Source organism: Daucus carota, chromosome 6 (genome assembly GCF_001625215.2).
Source record: "Daucus carota subsp. sativus chromosome 6, DH1 v3.0, whole genome shotgun sequence".
Taxonomy (NCBI): domain Eukaryota; kingdom Viridiplantae; phylum Streptophyta; class Magnoliopsida; order Apiales; family Apiaceae; genus Daucus; species Daucus carota.
In genome coordinates, this window is record NC_030386.2 from 34,768,164 (window position 1) to 34,795,830 (window position 27,667).

The 27,667-nt window shown below is 36.0% G+C and overlaps 2 protein-coding genes across 21 annotated transcripts; one reads left to right on the forward strand and one right to left on the reverse strand.

Annotated features, from left to right (window-relative positions):
* Nucleotides 1-887: 887 nt before the first annotated feature.
* On the forward strand, nt 888-20,119 carry LOC108227395 (folylpolyglutamate synthase). Of its 3 annotated transcripts, none has more exons than XM_064079080.1 (17): nt 888-997; nt 1,590-1,785; nt 1,890-2,130; nt 3,553-3,618; nt 3,713-3,822; nt 4,202-4,262; nt 4,971-5,054; nt 5,563-5,619; nt 6,510-6,570; nt 6,741-6,787; nt 6,935-7,012; nt 8,155-8,313; nt 9,215-9,547; nt 10,063-10,141; nt 10,918-11,073; nt 11,567-11,760; nt 19,686-20,119. In XM_064079080.1, the coding sequence occupies exons 3-17, from the start codon at nt 1,951-1,953 to the stop codon at nt 19,743-19,745; spliced, it is 1,725 nt and encodes a 574-aa protein (XP_063935150.1). In that variant the 5' UTR covers nt 888-997; nt 1,590-1,785; nt 1,890-1,950; the 3' UTR covers nt 19,746-20,119. The 3 variants fall into 3 exon arrangements, with proteins under 3 accessions (XP_063935150.1, XP_017258004.1, XP_063935149.1); XM_017402515.2 differs by having other exon boundaries at nt 1,910-2,130; XM_064079079.1 differs by lacking the exon at nt 19,686-20,119 and adding an exon at nt 11,980-12,061 and having other exon boundaries at nt 1,910-2,130.
* Nucleotides 20,120-20,380: 261 nt separating this feature from the next.
* Nucleotides 20,381-26,383, reverse strand: LOC108224340 (uncharacterized). 18 transcript variants are annotated; one of them, XR_001807379.2, is made up of 11 exons: nt 26,132-26,383; nt 25,791-25,921; nt 24,548-24,901; nt 24,391-24,468; nt 24,228-24,297; nt 23,126-23,191; nt 22,283-22,352; nt 22,087-22,168; nt 21,814-21,872; nt 21,514-21,587; nt 20,381-20,849 (listed from the first exon to the last, which is right to left on the reverse strand). XR_001807379.2 is itself a non-coding variant. In XM_064079084.1 (8 exons), exons 4-8 carry the CDS (start codon nt 24,463-24,465, stop codon nt 20,573-20,575), a joined length of 444 nt encoding a protein of 147 aa, XP_063935154.1. In that variant the 5' UTR covers nt 24,466-24,468; nt 24,571-24,901; nt 25,791-25,921; nt 26,132-26,383; the 3' UTR covers nt 20,381-20,572. The 18 variants fall into 18 exon arrangements, 6 of the variants coding, with proteins under 6 accessions (XP_063935154.1, XP_063935153.1, XP_063935151.1 ...); XR_010284255.1 differs by lacking the exons at nt 21,814-21,872; nt 22,087-22,168 and having other exon boundaries at nt 22,283-22,910; XR_010284254.1 differs by lacking the exon at nt 22,087-22,168 and having other exon boundaries at nt 21,514-21,872; nt 22,283-22,910.
* Between the last annotated feature and the right edge of the window lie 1,284 nt (nt 26,384-27,667).

The window sequence follows — 27,667 nt, forward strand, 5'->3', positions numbered from 1 at the left end:
GCTGTATAAATTCAGCAGTTTTGTTGTTACTGCCTATCAAGTCCTTTCTATAATATGACTCTGTAAAAATATAAAACTTTGTGATCAAAATAGTTTTGTGCGAATGTGAAATCGATGATATTTATAGAGCAAAGATGATTTTCAAAATCAATAATAGACTTGGCCAATTTAATTTTTGATTTCAAACTATAATTTATACTTTTAATTTTTTTGTTTTATACAATTTAAATATAATATTTCAAATCAGTGATTTATTAAAAAAAATCTGATTATTTTTAGAAAATTATTTTATCATTATATCGATTTTAGTTAAAAAACTGGAGATATTTTTGATTTGATTTGATTAAAAACACTTGATTTATCGAAAACATAAGATTTTTTTCTTTTTGAAACAAAATCAAAAACATAAGATAAATTCCTAATAAATCTTACGTAATTGATAATTCTGCAATTGTATCACACGAATCGAAAGGAAAATAACTTAAGGCGGTGCAGAATCGATGCCCAAACCAGTATTGAACATGAAAGTGAAATAAAATACAAGGGGTAGGGTATCAATGTATCATGAATCGCGCAACATTCAGCCGGAACCAACGCCTACTGCTAACGTCACTTTCAACTTTGTCTTTTTTCAGACAAAGGTAGTGTTTGGCCACGGCTTTTAAGCCAACTTCCGGGCTTATAAGTTAGAAGCACTTATTTCGTACTGTTTGTGTAATAAGTCAAGAAACACTTATAAAAAGCTGAGAATGCTAGCTTTTGTTTCAGGACTTCTGCTTATTTCCCAAACACTTTAATCACTTATAAGTCTTAACTTGCTTCTAACTTATATTTCACTTCTTTAATTTAAGCAAGAAACACTTATTTTAAGTCCAGCCAAACGGCCCCAAAGCACGAAGAATAAATAACATTACTACAGTACCTTATTATATACAGTACTTCTATATGGAAGATGAATCCAGGGGTTCCAAATATTAGCGGCAGCCGACATTGAACAGTGAGTCCAGTCCCAATCCCCCTATTTTTTTTACATTCAATTGTTAATTTATAGTACCATGTCTTAATCTTTCTTCAATATGTGTTTTGTCATATGTATCATAAATCGTATATGGTGGTGTTTTGTGTAAGCTTCTGGCTCATTCTCTATTGCCATTCAATTACATCGTTTATATACACTATGTCCACTTTTTCTTTCTTCTGCCTCGTATTGCTACTTTTTTAATGTTATCGGAGATTGCTTAGTGTCGAATTCAATTAACCACAACGCATACTCTCACCAAGGCTTGAATTCGGCTTGAATTCGTGGATGTAACCTCTTTGGTTATGGACTTATGGTATGAGCAAACGAATTATTACCAAGAAGAGAGGGATATCCCATATGCTATAAGCAACGGAATTATCTCATCTTTATAATTTGTTATGTTGATTATACATGCCTTAGTCACTCACCTGCTCTTGTTTTTCTGCTCGACTTATTAGGAGATTGTTGCAGTTTCCGTTAGGGACTTTTATTGACATCGAGAATGATTGTGAACTTTGGGTTTTGCCGTCATTTTGCTTCTACTCGCTAATTGTTGGCTATTATGCAGAAGTAGCCCCACATGATGTTCGCTAGAAACACTAACCTCATATATGATTTACTTGGAGTTACTTATTTCCAAAAGAGAGAGATCCAATTTTTTCAACGACACACATGGAAAGTTTCCTGCCTGCCAGCTTGCTTAAATCCCATTAATTCAATTGGACTGAAGAGTTTACATTCTGACATGAACAGTTGGCTGCCAGGTAATTTGACGTTGTTGAACCTTATTGTGTTATAATTTTTGCCTTTTACATAAATTCTTTAAATTCCGAATCTGAAAAATTACAAAGTTCTGATATGCCAATAGAGTAATAAACTCCTTTTCAGATCCTGGAGATACGGATAGCTTATCCCACCCCGTTGAGAAAATGGACAGTAATGTAACTGCCCGAAGTACATCACAGGATTCGCCTCTTTCTATCGAGTATGAACATGCAATGGAAGCTCTTAGTTCTCTCATTAATAGTAAGAAACGAGGCGAAAAGCACCATAAACCAGGCATGGGCAGTAAATACAAGAAATTGGAGAGGATGTCGATGTATATTAAGGTAAGACATGAATGAATTGTTAATAAACAATGTTTCCTGCTTTGTCATTTTGACCGACAGATTTAAACCAATTTAATAATAAGGCTTGAGATAGGACTACTATTGTTTATCCCGTGATTAGTTTGTAAAAGAATTTTATGAACTATTTCTTATCGTGTCAGGGTCTAGATACAAATAACTATCTGCTTACAAAGGCAATATGGTTGATAGCCTGTTTTAATCTCATACATCATTTGTCATACTCAGGGCCTATTGATAAATGAGTAGTAGTTCCCAAAGTTTATTTGGTTGAAGTTAAAAGAACTTATAAATGTCACAATGATTCATCTTAAAAATTTCATCTTAGCTGAGAGAGTATTAAAGTAACAAAATCAATGATATAAGTTGTGTTTGGTTGATATGAATGAAAATGAAGGGAATGGAATGAAAGTTGCACTATAAATTAGTTGAATGTTTAATAATTTCATTTCTTCCACCATTCCATTCTTATCACCCTTAACTAGAGTTCAAACCCTCCACTTTGTGAAGGAATGCTCTATTCCTTGTCATACTTATTTTCTACCCAAATCTTATCATACAAAATTTGCACTAGCTCATATTTTTTCATAAGTCCTCCCTTCTACACTTTATATTTCCTTTTGTTTCCACTCTTTCCATTCCATTCCATTCCATTCACTCCAACCAAACACAACAATAGTTTCACCTCATTTGATTGTAGCATCATTAGATTGTTTGTATGCAATATTAATTAATAAAGTCACAGGTCAACCATAGACCTTACAGTTATATAAAGTCTAGTCATGCTTACAGTAAGACACTAAGACTATCACAGTGATAAATTTCCACATTTCTGCTGCCCTAATGCCTCCAAGAATAAAAATTATACTTTCTGAATAGTATCATACTATCATAGAAGTATCCTCACCTTTATAACTATCTGTTACTAAACAATTTTAGAAAACATCAAACAAGACAACTGTGGCTTTAAGGTCGTGTATGCCAAATTTCATGCGGTGTGTGCATGTGGTTGTCTCCCTACATGAATATACTGTATTTTTATTCACAAATATAATTTTGAACATAAGTAACATAGACTTGTCCTTTTGATTGGATGAGTGTGATGATAGTATTAAGTTAAAGACATCATGAAGCAAAATATAGCTCACTATTGGTATCTTCTATTGTATGACTTACTGATTTATTGAATTTCACTTGATAATATATGAAAGACTTGCTAAGAAATGTATTATTGTCCTTGTTTCCCTTCTTCCATGTTATTATTTTCTATTGTGTGTGATTACTAGTTGGTCAATTATCAGAATCATGTTTATATTAAAGATAGTTGTTCCATCCTGCATCAAATTATTGAGTTTGCAAAGTTGAGTTTTCTGACAACAAAAGTTTATATACGTTGGTAATCAGATTTTAGGCTTGGAGGAACATATAGCTGGTCTTAAAATCATCCATGTTGCTGGGACCAAAGGGAAGGTACTAGGCTGATTTGAATTGATCTTGAGCATATGCCCAACTCAGTGAGGATTATGTTCCTCATCATTGTCCTCTAATTAATATCTTATTTTAGGGTTCAACATGTGCATTTTGTGAGGCAATTCTGAGGGAAAGTGGTTTCAGAACTGGGCTATTTATCTCTCCTCATCTAATCGATGTGAGAGAAAGATTTCGTGTGGATGGGTAAGTGTTCCGCGGATAATTGATCATGTTATGTGAGAGTCTGTCTCAAAATTAGTATTGGCTTGTAATACATGTTAGATAGGACTCATTCTTAGTCCTTGAACAAAAAATTGTGTCATTGCTCCTAACTTTTCCTTTGATAAATATGTCTATGTCGAGTTACAAAAATTAAATTAGTAACAAGGATTTTCCTGCTGATAGACAAAGGAATGTAAAAATTCCGTGCTCTTTATGTTATATCATATATGCAAACCTCCTTTCTGGAATTTGAAGATATTCAGTCATATATCCTATGTTTTTGTATTGGATAATTTCTTTTGCCTTGTTTGTAATTTCTCCTAAATTATGTCCGTGACTGCAGCTCGTGTTGGTTGTGCAGGTTGGACATATCAGAAGAACGTTTTTTATTGTACTTTTGGGAATGTTGGAACTGCTTGAGGGTAATTTTATTCTACTTAATATTTATCTGTGTAAACATCGTAAAACATGTACTGTCCTACCAGTTGAAGACTTGAAGTTTATTGTCTCAGATTCAGAATGAAAGCAGGTTGGGAAATTTGATTGTGATTCAGATTGACATTCAAAATAATATATGATTCTTATATTTTGGGAATGAACCCAGACCCGGCATTACAAGCGGGATGATGTCTATTTCATTTATATTATGGGAACAGGGAGCACAATGTATGTCTAAGCAGCACACATATCTACGAGATATTGAGATTCAATCAAGATGTACCTTTTAAATTGAAAGTTTGGAATAATGTCCCTTCTATAATTGTTCAAGAGTGTGTGTGTGTGTGTGTGTGTGTGTGTGTGTCTTTGCTTATCCTTCTAGAAAATATTATGTCTTAATTATATCATGGAAGTGATGGAACATTTGCCATTTGCTTTATCTGGTGAACAATACTTTCAGTTCAAACTTTACTATGCACATATAACTTGAAAGTTATATATATAAACATATAATTAATATATTGAGTAAAACTTGTAACATTAACGTGGGAGGAACCGCTTAAAAAGTCTTACAAACTTATAAATTTGTAGTTTCTGTGCAAGTTAAACTATGATGTCATTAAATATATTATTACCTGCATTTGTAATTGACTAAGTGGCAAGACATTGATATTAGTACTTTAAATTGGCAGGAAAATGTTACTGAAGACTTGCCAATGCCTCCATTATTTCAGTTTCTTACGGTATTGGCACTCAAAATATTTGTATGTGAGAAGGTAAGATAGAAGTACTTGGAAACCTTTAATTTTGTTTTGTGCAATGGTTTAGTTTTGTTTTACTGCATGTTAACCCGGATATTGAAATACACATATAAATAGATCTGTAGCAAGTGTGGCTTTTCATATGATGTGCCCACTATACAATTTGGGACATTGGGTATTGTTGTGTTGTATAGGCCATTTAGTTTAGTAATGAGTAGTAAAGACGGTTGTTCCTTATATACAGTCATAGAAGCTCTTCCGGGAAAATCTATTTTTTTTAGTAAGTGAACAATTATCTCTTATCCGGCAGAACCAACTCTTGTGGCAAAAAAATTGGGATCAAGTGTTGGATGAAAATTAACAAGGAAAATAAACCAAGTCTAATGATGTAGTATAACCGAGTATTATATGTAGTGTTACTTATATGTAAACATATTACATGTATGCTTAAAAGAAAATTTTGTTCCTGTATGTTGTCTTCATACTATTATGACACATCAGTGAAAACCTTTTATGTCCACAGGTAGATGTTGCAATCATTGAAGTTGGTCTCGGAGGGAAAAAGGACTCTACAAATGTGGTAAACTACTTTTAATTTCTGAAAAATTACATTTTTGTGTTTTGTTGTTGATTATCTTGTTTAATATGCCCAACAGTAACATTGTTTGTCTGAGAGTTGAGAGAACTTACTTAACCTTTAAAGGAAAACTAAGTATGTCAGAAGAAGGTTCATTTTTACGACTGCAAATGTGCTGAGAACTGATTTTCTTGCATCAGCACAGGGTATTTTCTAATTTTTCAAATGCAGTATATTTGAGATTCTTATAGTAATTATATATATTTACGTCTAGATCTTGATATCTAAGCTTGTTAAAGCAGGCAATTGTTGGCGAAACATTAAAAGTCTAAAATTTATGGTTCAACAACCTTCTTGGTCACTTATCAGCATATGTGCAATATGGGTCGACCTGTGCATTTAAAGGAAGTACATCAACCCAAGCCCTGCAATGCGGCACCACTTGCAAAGAAAATCTAGTTGGGTTGGGTCATCACTATATGGAACAGATTGTGGTTTTATTTGGTTATTTGTTGTGCTGAATTTTATAAAAGCAAATTACCTTATACATAAAAACTGTTGACATACGCAACACATTCTTTCAGTTGGCGCCTTTAAATTTTAAAATAAAAGGACCAGTTCTATTCCATATACAGATATTATTTTTCTTTCCCTTTCATTACTTGGATTCAAATATAGGTAGCACAGTAGTAAGAATTTTGAATTTTGAGTACTGTTTGAGGCCTTTCTTGTCTTTGGAAGCAGAGTTGTGTATATAGGGGGTGGTTTAGTTCCTTTTGAAAGAGCGCCGTTTTACTCTATTCATGCGTTCTGTATAATAACTAATATGTTTTACAGATACTTTTGTAATTTCACCATGACTTAATCATCAAAATATTTACTGACATATGCAGATCAAGGAACCTGTGGTCTGTGGCATTGCTTCACTTGGTATGGATCACATGGATATTTTGGGTAAGCCACTTTAAAACATTCACATCCACCTTGTTTTATTGTTTCACGTGGTCTGCAAGTTTTACAGGAGATGCTCATTTGTCATTGCATTTTAATTCTTCTATTTCTCTCTGTTTCTCTGGTCTTTTGTTTGCACGGTTAAACTGTAGTACTTAATTATTTATATGCAGGAGATACCTTGAGGGAAATTGCTTCACACAAAGCTGGAATTCTCAAGGTAAATTTTTTTGAATTACTTGCTATTGTTTGTCAGTTTTTCTTCCTTGTTGATTGTTCTGCTAAAAGCTGTTCTTTTACATGGCTGGGGGTATGCCATTTTCAAGTATTTTGCAAACTGGATTAATATCTTTCCTGGCCTTTGAAGCCTCATGTTCATGCATTTTCATCACCGCAAGCTGCTGAAGCAATGGAAGTTCTCCAGGACAGGTCCCATGATTTAGGGGTAAGTTGCATTTGTTAGTCCTACTCACACATGTTAGGCTTATTGTTTCTTGTTGGAACATTATGCCATGTGCTTGAAAGCCTATGCTGTCAAGATGGATTATCTGAAAGCCAATTTATGTTGTCATGTTGTGTACTAGCAACTGGTAGTGACAGAATGACAAGCATGATAGCTGAAAAACTGTAAGTTGGCTAATGAGCATTATCATTGACTGCAGCCTGCAGGCATAGAATAAGCACAAGCCGGAAAAGTATAGGACTTGAATATATGGAGCAACATTTCTCTGAGAATGTAGTACATTTCTCCGAGAATGTAGTACTGGTCACAGCAACTTGCAGCGTAATGATAAGTACATAATCTAGTGTTAAAACTTGGCACTTGATACCTATATACCTATATGTGTGTGTGTGTGTGTGTGTGTGTGTGTGTGTGTGTGTGTGTGTGTGTGTTCTTTATTAATATTGTCAAGTGTCTTGGTTTATAAAAACTCAAACATGCAAATTGTTCATAATGTTTACTAGTTAGTTAAATGTTTCCTCAAAGCTGACATTGTTGTAATCTTTTATTTGATAACTATTAACTTTGTATGGATATGTCATTTGTTATCATCATCTTTTTTGTGATATCTATTGAATGCTATGTATCATGTCACGATCATCTAACGGTATATTTATGTCAAGTTTTAATTAAAGTCATTTTGCCTTCTTTTTTTTTTGTTTAAATTAGGTACATTCTTATTAGTTATTTCTTTATATTTGAGGCGCACCTATCTGTTTTGTTTTGTTATTCTCTTCTTCTTTTGTTTGTTAATAACACCAATGGAACTGATATCTCTATATTGAATTGATATATCTGTAGACAACTTAATTTTTGTCTTTATCCAAAATCACTTTCGTTATAATCTTTGGACATTAACAAGAAATCTAATAGCTGGTTGTCAGCGTTCAGTTGTGCAAGGATATGCATCCATCTTTGTTTTCAACTCACTAATTCTTATATATGAATATGTTTATGCAAGGAGGTAACACGTACCTCCGGTGATGTTGTAATCCCTTTAAGGATCTTTGAATCATGATTAGTGACATGTATATATATAAGAAGACAATCAATGTCCTTATTTTGTGTTCATAACTGCATTTCAGGTGCCTCTGGAAGTGGCAGCACCCCTAGACTACAAAAGATTGAATGGGATAAAACTAAGCCTGTCTGGGGATCACCAATTCATTAATGCTGGTCTAGCTATCTCACTTTGTAAATGTTGGCTCCAGGTTACAGGAAATTGGAAAAATCCGTCAGAAAATGTGAGTGAAATTTTATTAAAGTTTATTGATCATTGTGCACTGCGTGCATTTCTTGTTACTACTTGACTAGGTTTGATTTCTGAAGTAGAGTAACCTCCTTTGTAATCATATAATCACTCTGTTTCCGCTTGTGAATTGTGTGAAAGTGAGATCAGGAGTATTAAGGCTTATAGACTTGTTTCCTCGCAATTAACGAACCAGGAGCAAAGGATTCAAGTGATTATGTATTCACTAATAGAAAAATCCTCTTGGCAAATGTACAACAGAAGAGACCCAGATAAATCCTTTGACTGTTGGGCAAAGGGAGAAGTAGTCTGCTAAGGTTTTCAAATCTTCTATTGTGATTAGCTATTGAAAATTTAGCTTTGGGTTGTCAACAGTGCAGACCTGTACATGTACATAGTTCGATATGTTATTAGATTGGTTAGTTTTGAGTGCCATGCTATCATTTTAAACCTTTCATAGATTGATGATATTTTGCCCTTGTGCAGAAGCATTTAGATGTTTTACAAAAAAAATAAAATCAAAAAGTCTTATCAGATTATGTACATGGTCTGATAAACTATAAGTTTGGTGTGCTCTGAAGACAATGCTATCGTTTTATGCATTTGACAAGTTGAGGATATCATGTATTTGCCTAGAAGCATTTAGATTAGGTTTTATGTACTTCTGAGTTTAATGAAGAAGTCCAAGTATTCTCAAAAGATAGCTCGATAAATCATTGTAAAATTTATCAATGGAGTTAAAGTGATCTTTTTCACTTAGCAAAAAAAAAAAAGTGATCTTTTTCTAATTAGCAAAAACATGTTATATTTTTCTAAAATAAAATGTGTGTATATATATTAATTTCCATTTTCTTATTGGTCTCGGGTTCTAAATTTTTCGTTGGATTCTAAATCAGGAAAGTGGAAAACACATATTGCCAGAGGCATTTCTGAGGGGTCTATCAACTGCACGTCTTTCTGGAAGGGCTCAGATTGTTGAGGACTATTCATTTAAAACTTGTAAATTAGAAGGAAATGAAATTTCTTCTGGAAATTTGACTTTCTACTTGGATGGAGCTCACAGTCCTGAAAGTATGGAAGCTTGTGCTCGATGGTTTTCTAATGCCGTGAGAGCAGAGAATACTACATTGCAGTTGCAGGCATCTTCTTCTGAGGTCAATAACTCAGAGAATATTTCTGGGAAGAGGTGCATTCCAAATAATGAATGGGAACACAATAAAACAAAGCAGGTGAGTTTATCATCAATGATTCTATTATTATTATTATTACTTTTAAAATATTCAAATTTGTATAACATTAGAGCAAGTCCAACAATGTCCTAGTGAGTTCCTTATAAATATGGTAAAAAATAGTGTCGTAGTGATTTAGGACATCATCTTAATATATCAACTCCAACAACATGCCTTATTATTGTGCCTTATTATTAAAATAGTAAGATTTGAATTATTATTGGAGGGAAATGAAAAGGAGAGAGGAGAGAGATGTGTTCAAATGGAAGGAAGCTAATTTTTATTGACAGAAATGGTTTAGGACATGTATAGTGGTGCCTCAAAAATAAGTGTTTTAAGGCACCACTATGACATTGTTGGAGCACTCATTTGCTTCAAATGCCTTACACTTTAATTTAGGACATCAATTTAGGGCACTGTTGGACTTGCTCTAAAGTAGCATGGAAAATCATGCTTCATGGTACCAGCCGTTTAATAAATGTTAATGATCCTCTGTTGGTATATATACCTTGCAGATTCTTTTATTCAATTGCATGGATGCAAGGGATCCACAGGTCCTTCTTTCAAGGCTTGTAAATATATGTGCTTCCTCAGGTATTTTTCTTATTATACTGAAAAGTTGACATATCGGGATTTTAATATAAGAAAAGAATGTTCAGCCCTCTACCTTATGATGCACAAACAATTGTCATGCACTTGGACGCTCTTTTAGTTGCACGAAATGACAAGACCACAAAGACAGAATGACCCTAATAGTATTTATACCCAAGAACTATTTATACTTGTGCCAGTTTCATATCTTAAGAGTTTATCACTTCACTGTAAATTATCGCAATCCTTTTGATTTTCACCTCCCTTACCTAAGTCTGATCTCAATTATTGAATCATGGACCAATATCTCCTACAAAAAAAATATGAAATTTTTTTCTGGCGTCGAGGGAATTTCGAGGGAATTGCACGTATAGAAATTTAAAAAAATGAATTTCTGTTAAAAAAAATAAAATTCAGAAATGATATGATCTGATCCAGCTCATTATTTATACGGGATTCCCAAAGTTATTAACAGAAAGTTGACCGGGAGGAATCTAAGAATTGCATTTAAATCTACAATAAATAAATTTAACTGTCAACCAAAAACTTAAACATTACTATCACAAAAATTGCTAAACCTTACGGAAGTCCTAATATTCTTGCAGAATTTATAGCAGACCAAAATTGGATATCACTTAAAAATGGAGTATTTACAACCCCTTATTGGAAGTCCTAATTACTTTTTCAATCAATTCATCTCTCCAGTTTAAAATTATTAATTTGCTACTCTATGAAACAAGGACTTAATGGAGCACTGTCATTGTTGTTAACCTTCCCAGGTTCTCATTTCTCAAAGGCCATTTTTGTCCCTAATCTATCAACATATAGCAAGGTTACTTCTGGTGCATCCGTCATTCCTGTAGATATCCCTGCCAGGGACTTGTCATGGCAATTACACCTTCAGAGAATGTGGGAAAAGATAGTTAATGGGAGAGGTAACTTCCTCAACTTGGTTGTTTCCAACAAAACTATGTATTTATTTATTTAACTTTGAATTTCTGTTCTATCATCTATTGGTTAGTTATACTGATGTATATAATCATACTTTTGAATTGTCCAATCATGGTATATATAAATTAAGTTTCGATTGTAAATTACTATCTACACTTAGGTAATTTAGCGCCAACATTTCTATGTAAGTGGAACCAAATAAAAGTTTGAAGGCATGTACTTTTGTATATGTCTGAAGGATTAAGGTGTAGTATATCTTACTTATCAACCAGGGCTTGATTATTTTGCATCTCAGTTCCATGACATATAGCATCTATCTCACTTTCACTAACAAGGACACAAGTAATATTTGGGTCTATGGTGGGCTACTAAGAGTTTGGTGACTTCCTATTTTTGATTGATCAATTACTGTTGAACTATATTGTTATATTAACCTTTCAGCTAATCTATCATGTCCTTGTGCTCTTGTTCATTTAGATGTTATGCTTCATGGAAAATTAAAGATGGCCAGTGCTGAGAGTTTGCCATCCCATGAGTTTCTTACAGAGAGTGCTTCATGTCACAGTCACGAGAATGGATTTCTTCATCGCAGTGCAGTGATTCCTTCATTGCCATTGTCTATAAAGTGGTTACGGGACTGTGCTAGAGAAAACCCCTCTCTTAGAATTCAGGTAAGGATACATTATATGTTTGTATGTACCATCACCTTTCAAGTTAATACTTTATGAAGGGGTTTTAGGTCTGACAACTTCGTGTATCCCTGATTCGTTTGTCAAACATTGTGTGTGTGTGTGGGGGGAGGGGGGGGGATGAAGTTTGTTAACTACTTTAATTATGATCACCAGCTCTAGTTTAGAACCCAGTGTTTGAATAAACAAATTTATATAAAGGTGCACAAGGCTCCTGTGTTAGCAGGGTTCCTAGCAATGGAGCTAATGTAGACTGGCTCTTTAAAATGCTATCATAAAGAGGCAAGAATAAGTAGAACTTATATATCAAAAGCAACATGTTTTCTCTCAACAAGGGGGGCGATTGGGAAAGCTTTCAAAATTCAAATTTCAAAACTCGCAACGGATGGCAGCCGGAAAACCGAAGGGTTAGGCAAGATAGAGAGGAGAGGCAGGTGCTAAACTTCATATGGGCGCACACGAAATGGGTTGATAGAGGAATCTTGGAAAGGCTTAATGTAGGGGAGAGGAAAGCGATTGGGGAGGCATTGAATCAGATACACTGGAGAAGTATTGAGGAAAGTACAAATACTATGGCTGGTAATAAAAATGGGGTTTTTCAAGGAGTTGGGCGAAGGGGCAAAACCTACAAGGAGGTGTTGAGGGATCTCAATCAGGAAGCAAAAAACGACTTAGATGATGGATGGACTAAGGTCTCCTATAGAAAAAAGACATCTTCGAACCAGTCTTACAGAAGGGCAGACCAAGCAACCACCATTTTCTTACATAATATTCCTGAAGACACCAGTGGTAGAGATCTATGGAGTCTTTTTCAATCTTGTGGAAACATTATTGATATTATCCTGCCAAAGAAGAGAGATGTCAAAGGGAAGAGATATGGTTTTGTTAAAACAGTTAGTGAATTGGAAGCTGGTGCTATAATAAACAATGTAAAGATGTGTAAGGGTTTGGGGAAAAGACTGGTAATGTCTATCAATGAGTCTGCCAAATCAAGGTTTAATCAAAATCAATACCAGGATATACCCCAACATGACCAGAATCAGTCATCAAGAAATGGGCAAACTTATGGAAAAGCCGAGAAGAAGGACCTCCCGAAGGAGAATCAAGACTTTGGTAGAAGGCTCTTTGAGTTTACGGAAATGGAGGTGGATACTGAGGTTGAAGAAGCCCTTAAGAAATGCAAGATTGGATATACTTGGTTTGATGAATCGACAGAAGGAAGGATCAACAGTGCTATACAAAGGAAAGCAAATCAAGATTGATTTTACAGAAATCACGGATCAAGCATCTCTTCGAGGAAAAGTGTGGCCAATGGATTTCTCTAGTGAAACAGAGCCAAAGATGAGTGATAATGTTGATGTCAAGGGCATTGAAAGGCAAAGGAAGAATGTTCCAGGTTTAAGTAAAGAGGAGGTAATAAAGGATGATCCCAATTCAGTCGTAGATATTGCTTTGGGAAGGGAACTAGTTCTTCGAAGGAATAGTGTTAGTAAGGAGGGGGAAGAGCAGCTGAGTCCTCAAGTTGATAAATGGGAAGTTCATAACTTAAGCCAAGTTTCCACTGGATCTGAAAAATTCATCACTAGTGTGCGGGAGTCCTCCGGGTCAGTCCAGTCGGAAGTTTATACTCCTCCTCAGAACCCCAGCTCTCAATCATCCTTGTGTGTGGATATAAGTAAGAAGCTTAGGGTTAAAAGTTGCAGAGGTAGGCCTAAGAAATTAAGACCCTGTCCCAAGAATCCGTTTGATATAGGTGCAAAGTTTAAGAGAAGGAATGTTAAAAGAAAGGGAAGAAAAGGCAATTCCAGAATGAGGGGTCGCAAACTGGGGGAAGCCAACTACCAGGTGGTTCCAGCAAATTTAGAAGGCAATTGTGTTAAGGAGGCATTAGAAATTCTGAATAGTGCTGAGGCTATGGGGTTAGTTGCTAGCAGTAATAGGGAGGAAGTGCTTAAAGTGATAGTCAATAAATTAGAGAAGGGGGAAATCTAGGTGTGAGGAGATTGCACCTATATCTTTAGATAAGTTGTTCTTACCCATCAATGAATGAACTGAAGACATTTTCGTGGAATATTAGAGGTGTTAATAATAGTATAGCCATTAAAAACCTTAAGGATTTAGTAGACTCTTCTAGAGCTGATATAATATGTATCCAGGAAACCAAAATTAGCTATTGGGTAAATAAGCCGGTAAACAAATATTTGGAGACTGGCATTTTTGATTTCACACAACAACCCTCGGTAGGGCTCTCTGGAGGTCTGCTCACCTTTTGGAAAGTTAGTAGTGTTAAGTGTATTGCATTAGCACAGTCGAGGTGGTGGATATGGAACAATTTCAGGTTCCAGGGTGGAGAAAAGCAGATACATGTAATAAACGTCTATAGTCCGCAGCTTTTAGAGCATAAGAGACAACTCTGGTCGGATATTAGAAGTATTATTGGGTGTATTGGGGAGGAGGCTTTTTGCTTTATAGGGGACTTTAACAGTATAAGAGATCCAGCTGATAAGTTTAACTGTGAATGTAACTACAAGGAAATGTCAGAATTTAATGACCTTATATCCAGTTGCAATTTGCTAGAAGTCAGTTTAAGTAATGCAAGCTTTACCTGGATGGGTAGTGGGGGCAAGAAGAGCAAACTGGATTGAGTCTTCCTTAATGATAAGTGGATGCAGCTTAATTGTTGGAAGGTCAAGGCTTTGTGTAGAAAGCACTCTGATCATAGCCATGTCCTTCTTTCCAATGAAGGAGCGATTTGGGGGTGCAAACCTTTCAAAGTTTTTAATTTCTATTTAAATGATGAGCTGATGGAGAAAGTCAAGAGCTGGGCATCAAGTAGCAGGGTTTGGGATGATTTAAACATACATAAATCTTTAAAGGAGGTTAAGACATTAATCAAGGAGGTTTCTGCAGGTAGCTCTCATTCTCTTGAGACAGAGATAAAAGCCTTAGAGAAAGAAATGGCAGAGCTTGATCAGATAGCTAGTGATGACGGGGAGGTTCAAGTGGTAAGGCAAACTTTGCTGGCACTATATGCAAAAAGAGAGTCAATGCTTAGACAAAAATCTAGACTGGATTGGCTGAAATTAGGGGATGGAAATACCGGATTTTTTCATCAGGTAGTGCAAAAGAGGAAGAGCAGAAATCAGATTAGAAGAATCTTTTGGAACAATGGGTGGTTGTCAAGTCCAGATGAAATAAAGGAGGCTTTTCTGAACTACTATTCAGATTTCTTTAAAGAGCATAGTGAACCTCTCTTTAATTTAGGATCGCTCCCCCTACCTGCTTTATCAGATCAAGCTAGGAATTCTCTGGTTAGTCCTTTTTCGAGGCTTGAAATTGAGGTTGCTCTTAACTCCATGGCTGATGACAAGGCACCGGGGCCTGACGGTTTCAACATTAAGAGCCTCAAATTCTTATGGCCGTTGGTTGGAGGAAAGGTAATCTCTTTTATGGAGAACTTTCATAGCACCTCATTCATTCCGCCGGGCTTGAACTCGTCCTTCATTTCTTTGATCCCAAAAGTACTCGAACCAAAACAGGTGAGAGACTATAGACCCATTAGTCTCATAAATACTACCATGAAGATTCTGACTAAAGTTCTGGCTTCAAGGTTAGCACCTTATATGAATAGCTAATAGATGATGTCCAGTCAGGATTTATTAAAGGACGGCAAGCATCCGATAGCATAATTGTAGTCAAGGAAGCTGTGCATGCAATGCAGAAAAATATGTGTAAGGGCTTGGTCCCGAAGCTAGATTTCGAGAAGGCTTTTGATACAATTAGTTGGACCTTCCTTTTTCACGTCATGGAAACCATGCACTTTGATCAGAAGTGGTGCTCTTGGGTTAAATCAATCCTGGATTCTTCAAGAATATCCATTTTAGTTAATGGATCTCCTACGAAGGAATTCTCGCCTGGCAGAGGCCTCAGGCAAGGGGATCCGCTCTCGCCTCTGTTATTTAACATAGCAGGATAAGTACTTAATAAAATGCTGGTGGTTGCTGCAAATAAGGGACTTTTCAAAGGAGTCACTCTCGGACATAACGCCAAACAACTGACTCATCTGCAATTTGCAGATGATACTGTGATTTTCATAGAGGCAAGTTTAGAATCTATTAGGAATGTTAAAGCTATTCTTCAGATCTTTCAGTTAACTTCGGGCCTGAAGATTAACTTCGAGAAAAGTGTTGTCTATGCTTCAAGGAATGCTGACAGTTTTTTAGAGGAGGCAGCAAAGATTTTAAGTTGTAAGACTGGGTCATGGCCAATGCAATACTTGGGTTTGCCTATAGGCATCTCCTCTAAAAGACAGATTTTTTGGCTGCCTCTTATAAATAAAATGAAGCAGAAGTTGGCCACATGGAAAGCAGATTATTTAAATATGGCAAATAGGTTAGTACTAGTCAAGGCTGTGATGGACAGTTTGCCTGTATATTGGCAGAGCATGCATAAAATGCCAGGCATTGTCATAAATCAAATCGAACGCATAAGGAGGGATTTTCTTTGGGCCCATGGGGGATATGCACCGGGTAATAGCAAGAAGCTCCATCTTACGTCTTGGCAGAAGATCTGCAGGCCTAAAGAACATGGAGGACTAGGGCTAACGCATGTTAAAGTGAGGAATTTGTCCTTGCTTGGGAAGTGGTCGTACAAGTGGATTGGAGACAGACACAGATCATGGAATAAGTGGGTAAAGAGCAAGTACAATTGTACTAGTTATGGTAACATAAGAGATGATCTGTGTAATAAGTCTCTCTCTGACACGATGAAAGGTATACTTGAGGCTGCGGGGGATCCAAGTTTCCAAAATGTGTTGAACGGAAATAATTTTTGCTGGAAAATTAGAAGTGGACATCAGGCATTGTTTTGGGAAGATAACTGGTTGGATGGAGCGTCTCTCCAATCTGTTTTTAAGAAGTTATATCTACTTTCTTCTCTCAAGGCCACTACTGTATCCGAATTCTTTTGGTATTGGTCCAACATTCCTCATGATAGCCTGTATTTGTGGAACAGAACACTTAGATCCTGGGAGTTGGAAGAAGTTAAAAGATTAGAGTTACAGCTTACAGGGGTTCGACCAGGTTATGGAATGGATTTGCTGTTGTGGTCTCCTAATCAATCTCAATACTCAGTTAAAAAAGCTTCAGAAATCTTAGAATCTAGAGGGGTGCAAGTAGGTGGAAATTCATATGGAAGCTGAAAGTTCCCCAAAAGATTAAAATTTTCCTTTGGAAAATCCATCTCAACATCCTTCCTACAAGGGAGCTGCTAGCACTAAGAGAAATCCTTCATGTAGAAAACATATTTTGTCCTGTATGTTCAGATCATGAAGAATCAGGAAATCATATAATGACGGAGTGTAGGGTGGCAGTGGTTCTTTGGGGTGAGGTCTTCAGGTGGTGGAATATACAAATGCATGTAAATCACTACGAGAATTTAAGTATGAGATGGAATCTTTTCAGGGGAGGCCGATCAAAGAAGTTAAGGTATGCATGGAAAGTGGTGGTAAGTGCTACACTTTGGACTCTCTGGCTAAATAGAAATCAGGTTGTTTTTAGAAATCTTCATTTTCCTCTTAAACCCTGATTACTATGGTTCAACTTTACTCTAAAGATTGGGGATTAGCTTCGGGCCTTATCACTCAATTTTCGTCTAAATGGTGGACAAGTAATCCAGTAGGTGCAGTCACAAACGCTGAAGCATTTCAGTTAGAGGAGCTCTTATGTACAGATTCTGAGTTGGTGGGTTTTGTAGACAGCTCAGTAAAGAAAAAAGATTCTATTAGTTGGGCTGGACTGGAAGGCCTGGTTATGGATAAGGAAGGAAAAGTTCTATTCACCTTTTCAGGCCCAGCTAGCTCCATAAGCCCATTTGAAGTGGAATGGCAGGCTCTCAGGTATCTATTATTTTCCCTTTTCGAAACTAAGTGGAAATCGAAGTTTGTATGTATATATTCAGATAATAGTGCTGTGGTAAAAGCTTTTCTTGAAATGCAAATTGTCAAAAAGTATGACTCGGATCCCAGTTTTCATAAGGTGGCTTCATCCCTTAGAGTGTCCATAAAATCTATTTCTAGGGACCTTAATGCCCGTGCGGATCTATTAGCCAAACGAGGCGCTCAGAGATCAGAGATGGCCCGCTTTTGGAACCAATAGTGCACTATATTGTCTAGGGAATTTGAACTGTAGACTAGGCTTATCTGCATACCTCTACCTGGGTTGTTGCATGCGAAGCTGAGGAGATTTGCCATTCTCAAGCACTCACTCGGTTTTCGAAATATAGTCATCATTGCAGGCCATTTTCCAGTATAAATACAGCCCCAAGATGCTACACTATCTTCAGCTCTCTATTCTCATCTCTTAGAAATAGTTTTTCTTACTTCTTTCTGCAATACCACAATGGAGGAAGTCGAAGCGGTTGAGGCCAATGTTAGGTGGCTCATGCCTCGCAATGGAAGGGTTAAGATAAATGTGCATGGTTGTTTCTTTGAGAACCCTCTCCCAAATGGCAACAGGTATGGTATTGGTTTGGTTGTGAGAAATGGTAAGGGTAAGATCCTCAGAATGATTGCAGGGTCACTGGAGTTTGTTAACAGGAGGCTGAATGAATATCAAGCCCTACTCGAAGGCTGCAAGCGTGCTTATCTGGAAGACTGGAAGTACTTCGTACTCGAGAGTGACCACCTCGACTCATTTTGGGAGTGGAAAAACTCTACGCTTGAGGGAGTGCATCCTGAGCATGCACACGCTGTGCAGCAACTCAACCAGCGACAAGCAGACCGAAACTTTTCAATGGAGGTAACTCTTTGTGATGCAAATGCTAATGCTTTGGCCACCTATCTTGCTCACCATGGTGCAGAGAACTATAAGATGCTGGTTATTATCGATCAACCTTTTGGTCGGTTTCGAGAGCTTTGGAGCTTGGACATGGGACTTGGCTCTGTTGATCCCCGGTTCGTAGCTGTTCATGAGAGGGATCTCAATCCTGAGGTGGAAAATGGAGAGGCGGAACCTGTTGTGGAGGATGTCCACCAGGCGGTGGCTGCTCAGGCTGAAGGTAATGAGGCGATGGTGGAGTTGATCGAGATCTTGGATGACTGATATGGAAAAGATTGCATGCATGCCCTGGGCCATTTCCCCCTAGTGCCCATATTATACTCCTAGGTTCTTATCCAATTATGTAGGTCTGCTGTGATAGCTCCTTTTGTTTTATCCCAGGTTTAGTATGCATTATGATTGGTTAGGTCTTTGTTTGTGGGTTGTGGCTTATGTCTCTGGCTCTGTACTCGAATATTTGGCTGCTCTATTAATATATTTCGTCTTTTGCTTTTCAAAAAAAAAAAAAAAAGAGGCAAGAATTTAACTTTTTTCTGCATATTGCATTATTCTACCCTTCGATTCATAGGGGATTTATAACACCTTGTGACAAGCACGTGTGGTTATAAAAGTCAAAAGCACAGCTCTAAGCTTTACCAGTGCCTTTTGGCGGTGGATATTACTGTGTGGGCGTTTGACTATGGAGTTAATGATGAAAAGACTTCTTTTCTTAAGCTCGAGTCTCTAAGAATCTCCTGGGTTCTTGTCCTAGTTAAACCAGAGACACCTAAGTTGTAACCAATATTATGGAAAAACTTAGCTCGAGTATTATAATTTATAACCATGGACAGCCTGATCAAACAGCCACTGTGTTCTGTGTAGCCTCTCCAAATTTTCGACATAAATGAATACGATCGATAAAGTTCAAATGTAGCACAGGAAATTTTGAAGTCACATAGCCAATGATTGTTAATGAGCCACTTCCAGCACAAATATTTTAGGAAGTTATTGCCTTGATTAACCCGTTTTACAGTTCATTTTTCAACAAGCTTAGATGCTCATGGAGACATGCACTAAGTAGTTTTTGTGCAGGTTCTTGTCACAGGTTCGTTGCATTTGGTCGGCGATGTCTTAAAGCTTCTTAGAAGATGAGTTGATCCGCCGAAGCTAGCTGAGTCTTGCAACAATTACATTTGGTAGTTTCATGACTTGTTCTTTTTATGCAGCCTGATATGATAAAATTTCCCTGTTGAAATTTTATCATATGAGAAGATATCTTCTGGCATGCATGCCACTTTGTTCTTGTTTAGTGGCGATATAATTTTGGGTATTGAGTTGAAATTTACACATTGTTCTACAGACTACAGATATAGCTTTAGAAATTGTAAACATGCATACTTGGTAGGCCTAGACCAAAACCAAGGTTCTTTTCATTATATTCTGTCAAGCTTAAGTCCTACACAATGTTGATGTAAAAACCATACAGCAGAACTCACATGATATGAGCAACTTTAATTGCTCTTTTACTCCTCTCCGATGGATGGTGATGTTGATGTAGTAAAAGACTGATGTGATGGTCTCCTATTGAACATGGAACTAGCTTTATAGCCCGTGCGAGGCACGGGCATGTTCTAACAACGCTTCGAATTAAAATTTAAATGCAGAAAAAGCTAATAGCAATGTATTTTTTTCATATATTTTTTGTCCTCCTTCCTTGCTCTTGCAGGTATGTATATAAAAGCATCTAAACTTATCCATCATCTTAAGAGGATCACAAAGGCTTAATAAATACAGAAAACAAAGTACAATAACCAAATAAACATTTACTTGTTTCTCTTCAATGTGCGAATTAAATTAGACAACTTATAATTGACCATCTTATCACCTTACCTCTGACCCTGAAAGTTACACTTTAAATTATGCGGAGAGGAAGCCATAAAATCAAGTAGAGACCATGATTTACAGAGCCAATTGATAAACTAAGAACCAAATTGATGATTGATTGAAGGGTTAAGATCAGCCAAGCAATTAACTTCCTTGTGCAAGTTAATTGTTATTCCAATACAGATTTTGATGAAGGATGAGTTCATACTCATCAATGACGCTATACATGGGGAGAACCCTGTCCACCAGATAATTGTATTTGGTTGCCAAAATCCCTCCGACAACACCAAGGAACAGTAGCTCTCAATACAACAGCAACTACAGTTGTTGCCTGTTGTGAAGAAGGTTCTCTGTAGAAGAGCACTTCACCACCTGGAACAAACACATAAGTATTAAATGTGATCATATACATGTAAACTCAGATCCTAGGTATTTTTGTATATATGATAAGTGCTGATGGGATGTAATTAATGATGAGACACATATATAACTAAGAGGAGAAACTCCCTTGAATGGCTTATATAGTGAACAAAGCAACCCTCTATAACCTCTAACATATATTGGTTACTTGTGCTGGCCACAGGTAAACAGCCAAATAATGGCATCCAGAGAGGAGACTATTCAGAGCCTAGAAGCCAGATAAGAACAAACAAACTAACCGAGCTTAGTTTGATAGTTCTGATCAGATCTCCAAAGTGCGAGCACAAACTCTCAAGTGAAGTTAGAGTTGACATAATACAATAAAGGGTAAATTTATATTCAGTGTAGTGCTTACACAATTTCACGGCTTAACAGTCCATTACATCTATCTTGAAGTGCTTAAGGGATATAATAGTGATTAACATTAACAGAAGGTGTAGTACTTGCATTAAAACACGACCAGAAAGGATTTTAACTTTATAAATTATACTTGCACTTTATAATGGTTTCATTTGATGATAATTCTTTGTTTGATATCCAAATATTATACAAGTTTAACATTAATCAAAAATGCTAAACATATACATTCCAGAGTCTTGAACGCAATTGCAATTACCTTTCTAAAGCATGTAACCTATCAATCTGATGTAATAAGCAGAGCTCCCTTCCAGTTAACAATACCAGTTCCATCTACATACCATTTAAAAATCAATCAGGGCAAACAAAAGGCCCCAAGCTTAGTTTGATAGTTCTGATCAGATCTCCAAAGTTCGAGCACAAACTCTCAAGTGAAGTTAGAGTTAACATAATACAATAAAGGGTAAAATTATATTCAGTGTAGTGCTTACACAATTTCACTATCTTCCTGAAAATAAATCATACTGTGACCATAATTCCCCACCACTTATTCACTTACTATGTATCTGTGATACTAATCCGCACCAGATTCTCCAGTAGCATTATCTGGCTCCATTCCTGTTTCAGATTATCGATCCACACCTCATATTATTATTTTCTTGCCATATCAAATATTAGAGATTGTTTCTCTTGCACACTGGCACCAAAAATTATAAAACTCCACTTTTATAGTATCCCCACTGTTGATAGGTATCATATCTAAATAATAACCCATCAGTATCAGTAATAGGTATGCACTACCATAATAATTTATAGCGTTGTCACAGATAACCTGGTCACATTTCCGAAGCATGCAGAATAGAAGAGAGGGTTTTTTTAAATTCTTGGATGACATGCTACTTACGTTTCTTCAGCTGTTAAATGATTTCACAAAAAAGAATTTTTAAGAAATAACACCTTAAACAGTGACGCTTTTAAGGCATTTCAAAGGCAATACAATCATAATTTCAACGAAGAATTCCACTCACCGGATAATTTATTAAATCTCGTCCTTGTCCTCATGTGGTGCAACTTTCTAAGAACAGGATTCATATATCTCTACACACAGAAAGCAAAGAGTTGTGCACATGCAAATAACATTAAAATATACGTGACTACTGTCGAAGATATACAAGAGAATTATAGCAGGGAATAGTATGTTTTGATAGGTAACCTGAATTACATATGACTGTATAATATTTTTGGCCGCTCGATGAAGTTATTTTGACTAATAAGAAGAGTTATGAATTCATAACCGATTACAGAAGAAAATGCAGATATAGAGTCTGTAACTTAGAGGAGCAGATGAAGAGTTGTAACACAGAAGATCAGAATGGCAGAGGCCTATGTAGGAAGATATAAAATATATCATAATTGGACATTTTCTTACGTGGCTGCCGAATGGTCTGTAGTATATATATAATAGATGTATGTGGTGCCATCTTTATCTAGGAAACCAAAGGTCATATAAGCACCGAGCTTATTGAGGGATTTGGAAGTAGTTTAATGTGTTAAATGATGGGCAGGATTGTACTTTCACACTGATTTTGGTTCACCAAACTCCATGTTGCAGCATTATATATATAATAGATTTGATCTTCGAGCACGAACAGAAGGCTGTTGTTGATATTGGAGCATGCACATTTAATTTCTTAGTTACAAACTTTTTTAATACCATACACTGTCAGAATCATTTAAATAGTCCAAAATTTGCTACTTGCTGGACTGAGAATATATTACATTTATATCCTACAGAAAGGTCATGTTACCATGCAGAATGGTTTTTTTAATTTAATAATTAGATTCCTTCTTAAGTTTAAGAGAATAATTACCTTGGCAACATACTTCCTAATACACTGCATAACCATTTCCAGCTTCCATCGAGGTTCATAAAATGCCTACAATATGTAAACAATCAGCTATTAAGTAATAAACGGCGAAGCTCCAAGACGTCATTTATGAAATGCCTAAATAGATGTCATATATCAGTGACTTAAGTCATGTATTGTTTAGGCAAAGCTTAAGTATCTTTCACAATTATGTTTTGATCCTTAAAGCATGCTATTCTTGACAAGTGCAAGGACCAAAAAGGTTTGTGAAACCTATACAAGACAACGAAATAATACTAACAATTCTGAGCAAATATTGATGGGACGAAAAAGTATATCTCATCAGAATCTTAAACAGACTACCTTATAATATTTTAAAAAATAATCATCCAGACAAGTAAAGGTTCTTAAGAATTTAAATTTAATTACTACAAGGTTATAGGACTCGGTCAGCTACAGAATAGAGTCTCTGGAAGTTTTAAGTCCCAACTTTAAGACATAATAGCTGCATTCAAGTTCAATTATAATGATATATAGCAGGATAACTAAGATAAGTTTTTTTTTTCCTTAATTAAATCAGTAGAAGCAGAATTGCACAACTTTAATATGATAGCGAGGGATAGTAGTAGATACTCCCTCCGTCCCTCTGGGATGTATACATTTGTATTGGGCACGGAGACTAAGAAAAGTGTATAAAATAATGTAAAGTAATAAGAAAGAGAAAGAAAAGTAGGTAAAGTGGTGGGACCCGTTAATATTTAAGTGATAGATTTGGAAAAATAGATGAAGTTAGTGGGTTGGTGGGATTTTTATATTATAAAAGTTTACTATTTTGGGAAAGTCTTAAAATGTATAGAATTGAATGGGACATCCCGAAAAGGAAAGTGTATATAATTCAAAGGGACGGAGGGAGTATATTTTTTTATCTTTTTCATTATCTTTTATGCTTCATATATGCCTGCACCCTAGCAGTGAAATAAATATTTAAGTTCCAACCTTGAACATTAAAAAATATGACATCACTAAAGCCTACGGATTTAATTAGAGCCTAGAAACCCAAGACTGACAGAGTAATATATTAAGTAAGAAGAAGAAAGTTAGATACCTGAAGGAAATGGGACAACACATCTCTATTATAAGAAAGTTCATCTAAAATTATCTCCGACACAGGAGCTCTGCACCAAATTATATAGTTTTTATATGACTCAAACTGTATTGATTGAGTGTGGGTTAGATTAGTCAATAGAGTGTGGAATACTAAAACGTACCTGGGACCATCTGCTCATGTTGTAAGACCTTGTATATCTGCTGTCTCCTTTAAACTTTAAAGCATCAAGCTCCATGATCTAAAAAGTGAAAAATGGCATACTTAATAATTAAACATCAAGAATAAAGACAAGTCAATAGATGTACCATCAATAATACCTTCTGCATAGCAGTGCACAAACATTTTTCTATTTGAGGAGGAGCGATGGTGGCGGCTGATCTACAAGTTTCTAACTTGTCCTTGGAGGAATTCTCGGACAATAACAAATCATCAGCAGTTCTGCATGGCACATGCACATCACAGCGATGCAATCTTTTATCAATGCTTTACAGGGGAGCCTTCCCGATCCCTGACATTTATTATTGGCAGAGTTCACTTTTTAGGATACACCTCAAGTTTTGGTTTCTTTCAAAGTTTTGGCCTTTTTCAGTTAAATCAGTTGGGATGTTTGCGGCACTTAGTTTATGCAAATAATGGATCGCCCTCTTTCCAATGTTCGCCATGTCTATGACCTGCGAAGAAACAAAGTTTCACAATATTAGCATACGCAGATCCAGCAAATGGTACCCCACAGCATGTATTATGATTTACAACTAATGACAATGCCTGACATAGTGGCATTTGAGTGTCTTGCTATGGCTTAAGATAAATTATCATTATCTGCAAACTGCAAAAATTATATTTCTTTAACCTAATTGCGAGATATAATCATTACCAAAGTAAAGACCAACATAACACAAGTCACAAGAGACAAGCATAGTGCAGTTGCACCAAGTCAGAAAAAGAACCTGCAGGGAAAAGTAGCTCTACAGCTAATGAGCTATATGATACAAGAAGTATCAGAAAAAAGGTAGCCCCTACTTTGGCAATTACATTAGCCCAGCCAAACCCTTGTATACGAGTATCATCATATATTGAATGCATATGAAAAAAATAGAAACGAACCGTCTAAGGGCACAGGGAAGAACAGGGGTTAAAGACTTGAAGGGATCTAGCTATATATGCAAGTAAAGTAAATAAATAAAAAAGGGTAAGTAGTTTCACATGATTTAACAGAGAAAATAAAGGACTGAATAAACCGTTTTGGCAAGACCTGCTGAATAATTGAATAAAAGAAGAGCCAGGTCTGTTTAGTTCTTAATATAGCCTGCTTGATTAGTTGGTTCCCTATTTCAGTGCTTTGGCCGTTGGCTTGTTAATTGAAATAATAAGTTTTATAGAGTACAGCTGGTTCCAAGATTTCAAGAAATATCATTTATATAGAAGGGATTAGCCTGAACTTCATTGTTTATACTAACTGAGCAATCAGCACATAGAAAACATAATTCTATCGGCGCATTGGATCATCTCTTAAATAAAATATACACGACTGTAATAGCAAAAATATATAGACAGACAAACCTGATCAGCAGGCCACCATGGACAACATTTTTTCATGATCTGCGGGGCTAAAGTACATCTCCCCATGCCTTCTAAAGAAACTATAGGAGTGCAAATTATTGGTGCATACTCTTCAACATTGCAATCAGAACCTGACCAAAACAAAATTTAGGAACACTCGGTTTCACCTTGAAGCAAATGTCTTTGGTTTGGAATAATTGAATAAACAACCTTGATTCAGCCTTCAAAATAGTTTGTTTAATGAATCCAAAAGTCCATCAAAACAATTTATCAAACAGGTAACATACACTTAATAGTTGATATATCCGACATGGTCTTCGAAAAGCCGGTTTACATCTTACCTTTTGGAGGGGGCCAACTCCCCGGGGGAAAAAATTGTAACTGCTCATTTGGCGTCCTGTTTCTTTCTTCAGGCACGGATCAAGAGGCTAAAGTCTTCCAAGCACGAGCATGGATACAAAAATGATCTGAAGAAGCCTGGAGTCGAGGAGTCACAAATTAAGTAAGAGAAATAGCAGGGGAGGTGAATGAGTTTCATAGAGAGACATATAGATACATAACAGAGGTTTCACAGAGGCGTAACGGAGGAATAAAATGGCTCACGGAGTGCTAACGGAACCCCATGTTGCAGCATTATATATATAATAGATGTTGATAACAGAAGTGATAACGGCACTTGTAACAAGAGAATTTCTTACTGGGATAGGCTGAACTCTAATGAAATCTATACTTCTATACTATACTGTAATAAGCCTAGTCCAAGGTTTTAGTTATATTTTTTGGTTTGGTACTCTCCTTTTGGTACTACAAGTCTACAAGTGTGGAGTCTATTAGTCTTCTATTATTAAACAGTTTCAAATACTAAAGACACTCATAACAATAAAAAAAAAAAAATTATAATGATGTTATAAATATACAATATTGAATATCTTTTTTAACATGAACTTTCATATAACTTTTTTAACTTTAACGTGTTCTATTTTAATATAAACACGAACCATTACATAACTCTTTTCAATTCTAATCTTAAAAGTTACCGTTGTCAAAAAAACCAAGATTATAAAATTACGTTGAAATTCGATTCCAGGGATGGGTAAAGATTAATGTTGACGCTGCTATTTTTGAGGAAGTTGGTAGTGTCGGCGTAGGGAGTGTGATTCGAGATGCAAATGGAACTTTTGTTGGTGCTAGACATTGCAAGTTTGAAGCTCAATTATCTCCGCGAGAAGCAGAGGCTCTAGGACTAAAGGAGGCTTTATCATGGACAAAGAGATTGGGATTCAGAAGCTGCATTTTGAGACAGATGCAAAGACAGTGGTGGAAGCGATTAAGGCGATCAAGGAGTGTTCTTATTTTCATACAATCGTATCAGATTGTGTTGAACTTTTAAAGCACTTTGATAATGTGCAAGTTGATTTTATTCATAGGTCTACGAAGGTGTTGCTCATACATTAGCTAGGACATCACGTTCTATGTCAGGCTCTCAGGAGTGGATAGGTGTTGCTCCAGAATTTATATCTGATGTATTGATTATTGATTCTATTTAATGAGAAGCAAGTGTTTTCATGTCAAAAAAAAAAAAATGATTACTGAAGATTCAAAGGTATTACACGATCGGCTATGTTTGGAAAAGATTTGAATTTTCTGATTTTTTTTTATTTTTAAATCTACGTGTACTAAATTCGGATTAAATGTACTAAAATCCTAATGTGTATATATATTTATTCGGGTTTGTCCATTTTCAAGTAAACGGGAAAAAATATAATCTGTTGAATAATATAATTTAATTAAAATTCAATTTATTAATACGAAAATATTAATAAAATGATGTTAAAATTTAAATTATAAATAATAAATTACGAACTATATACCCGCCC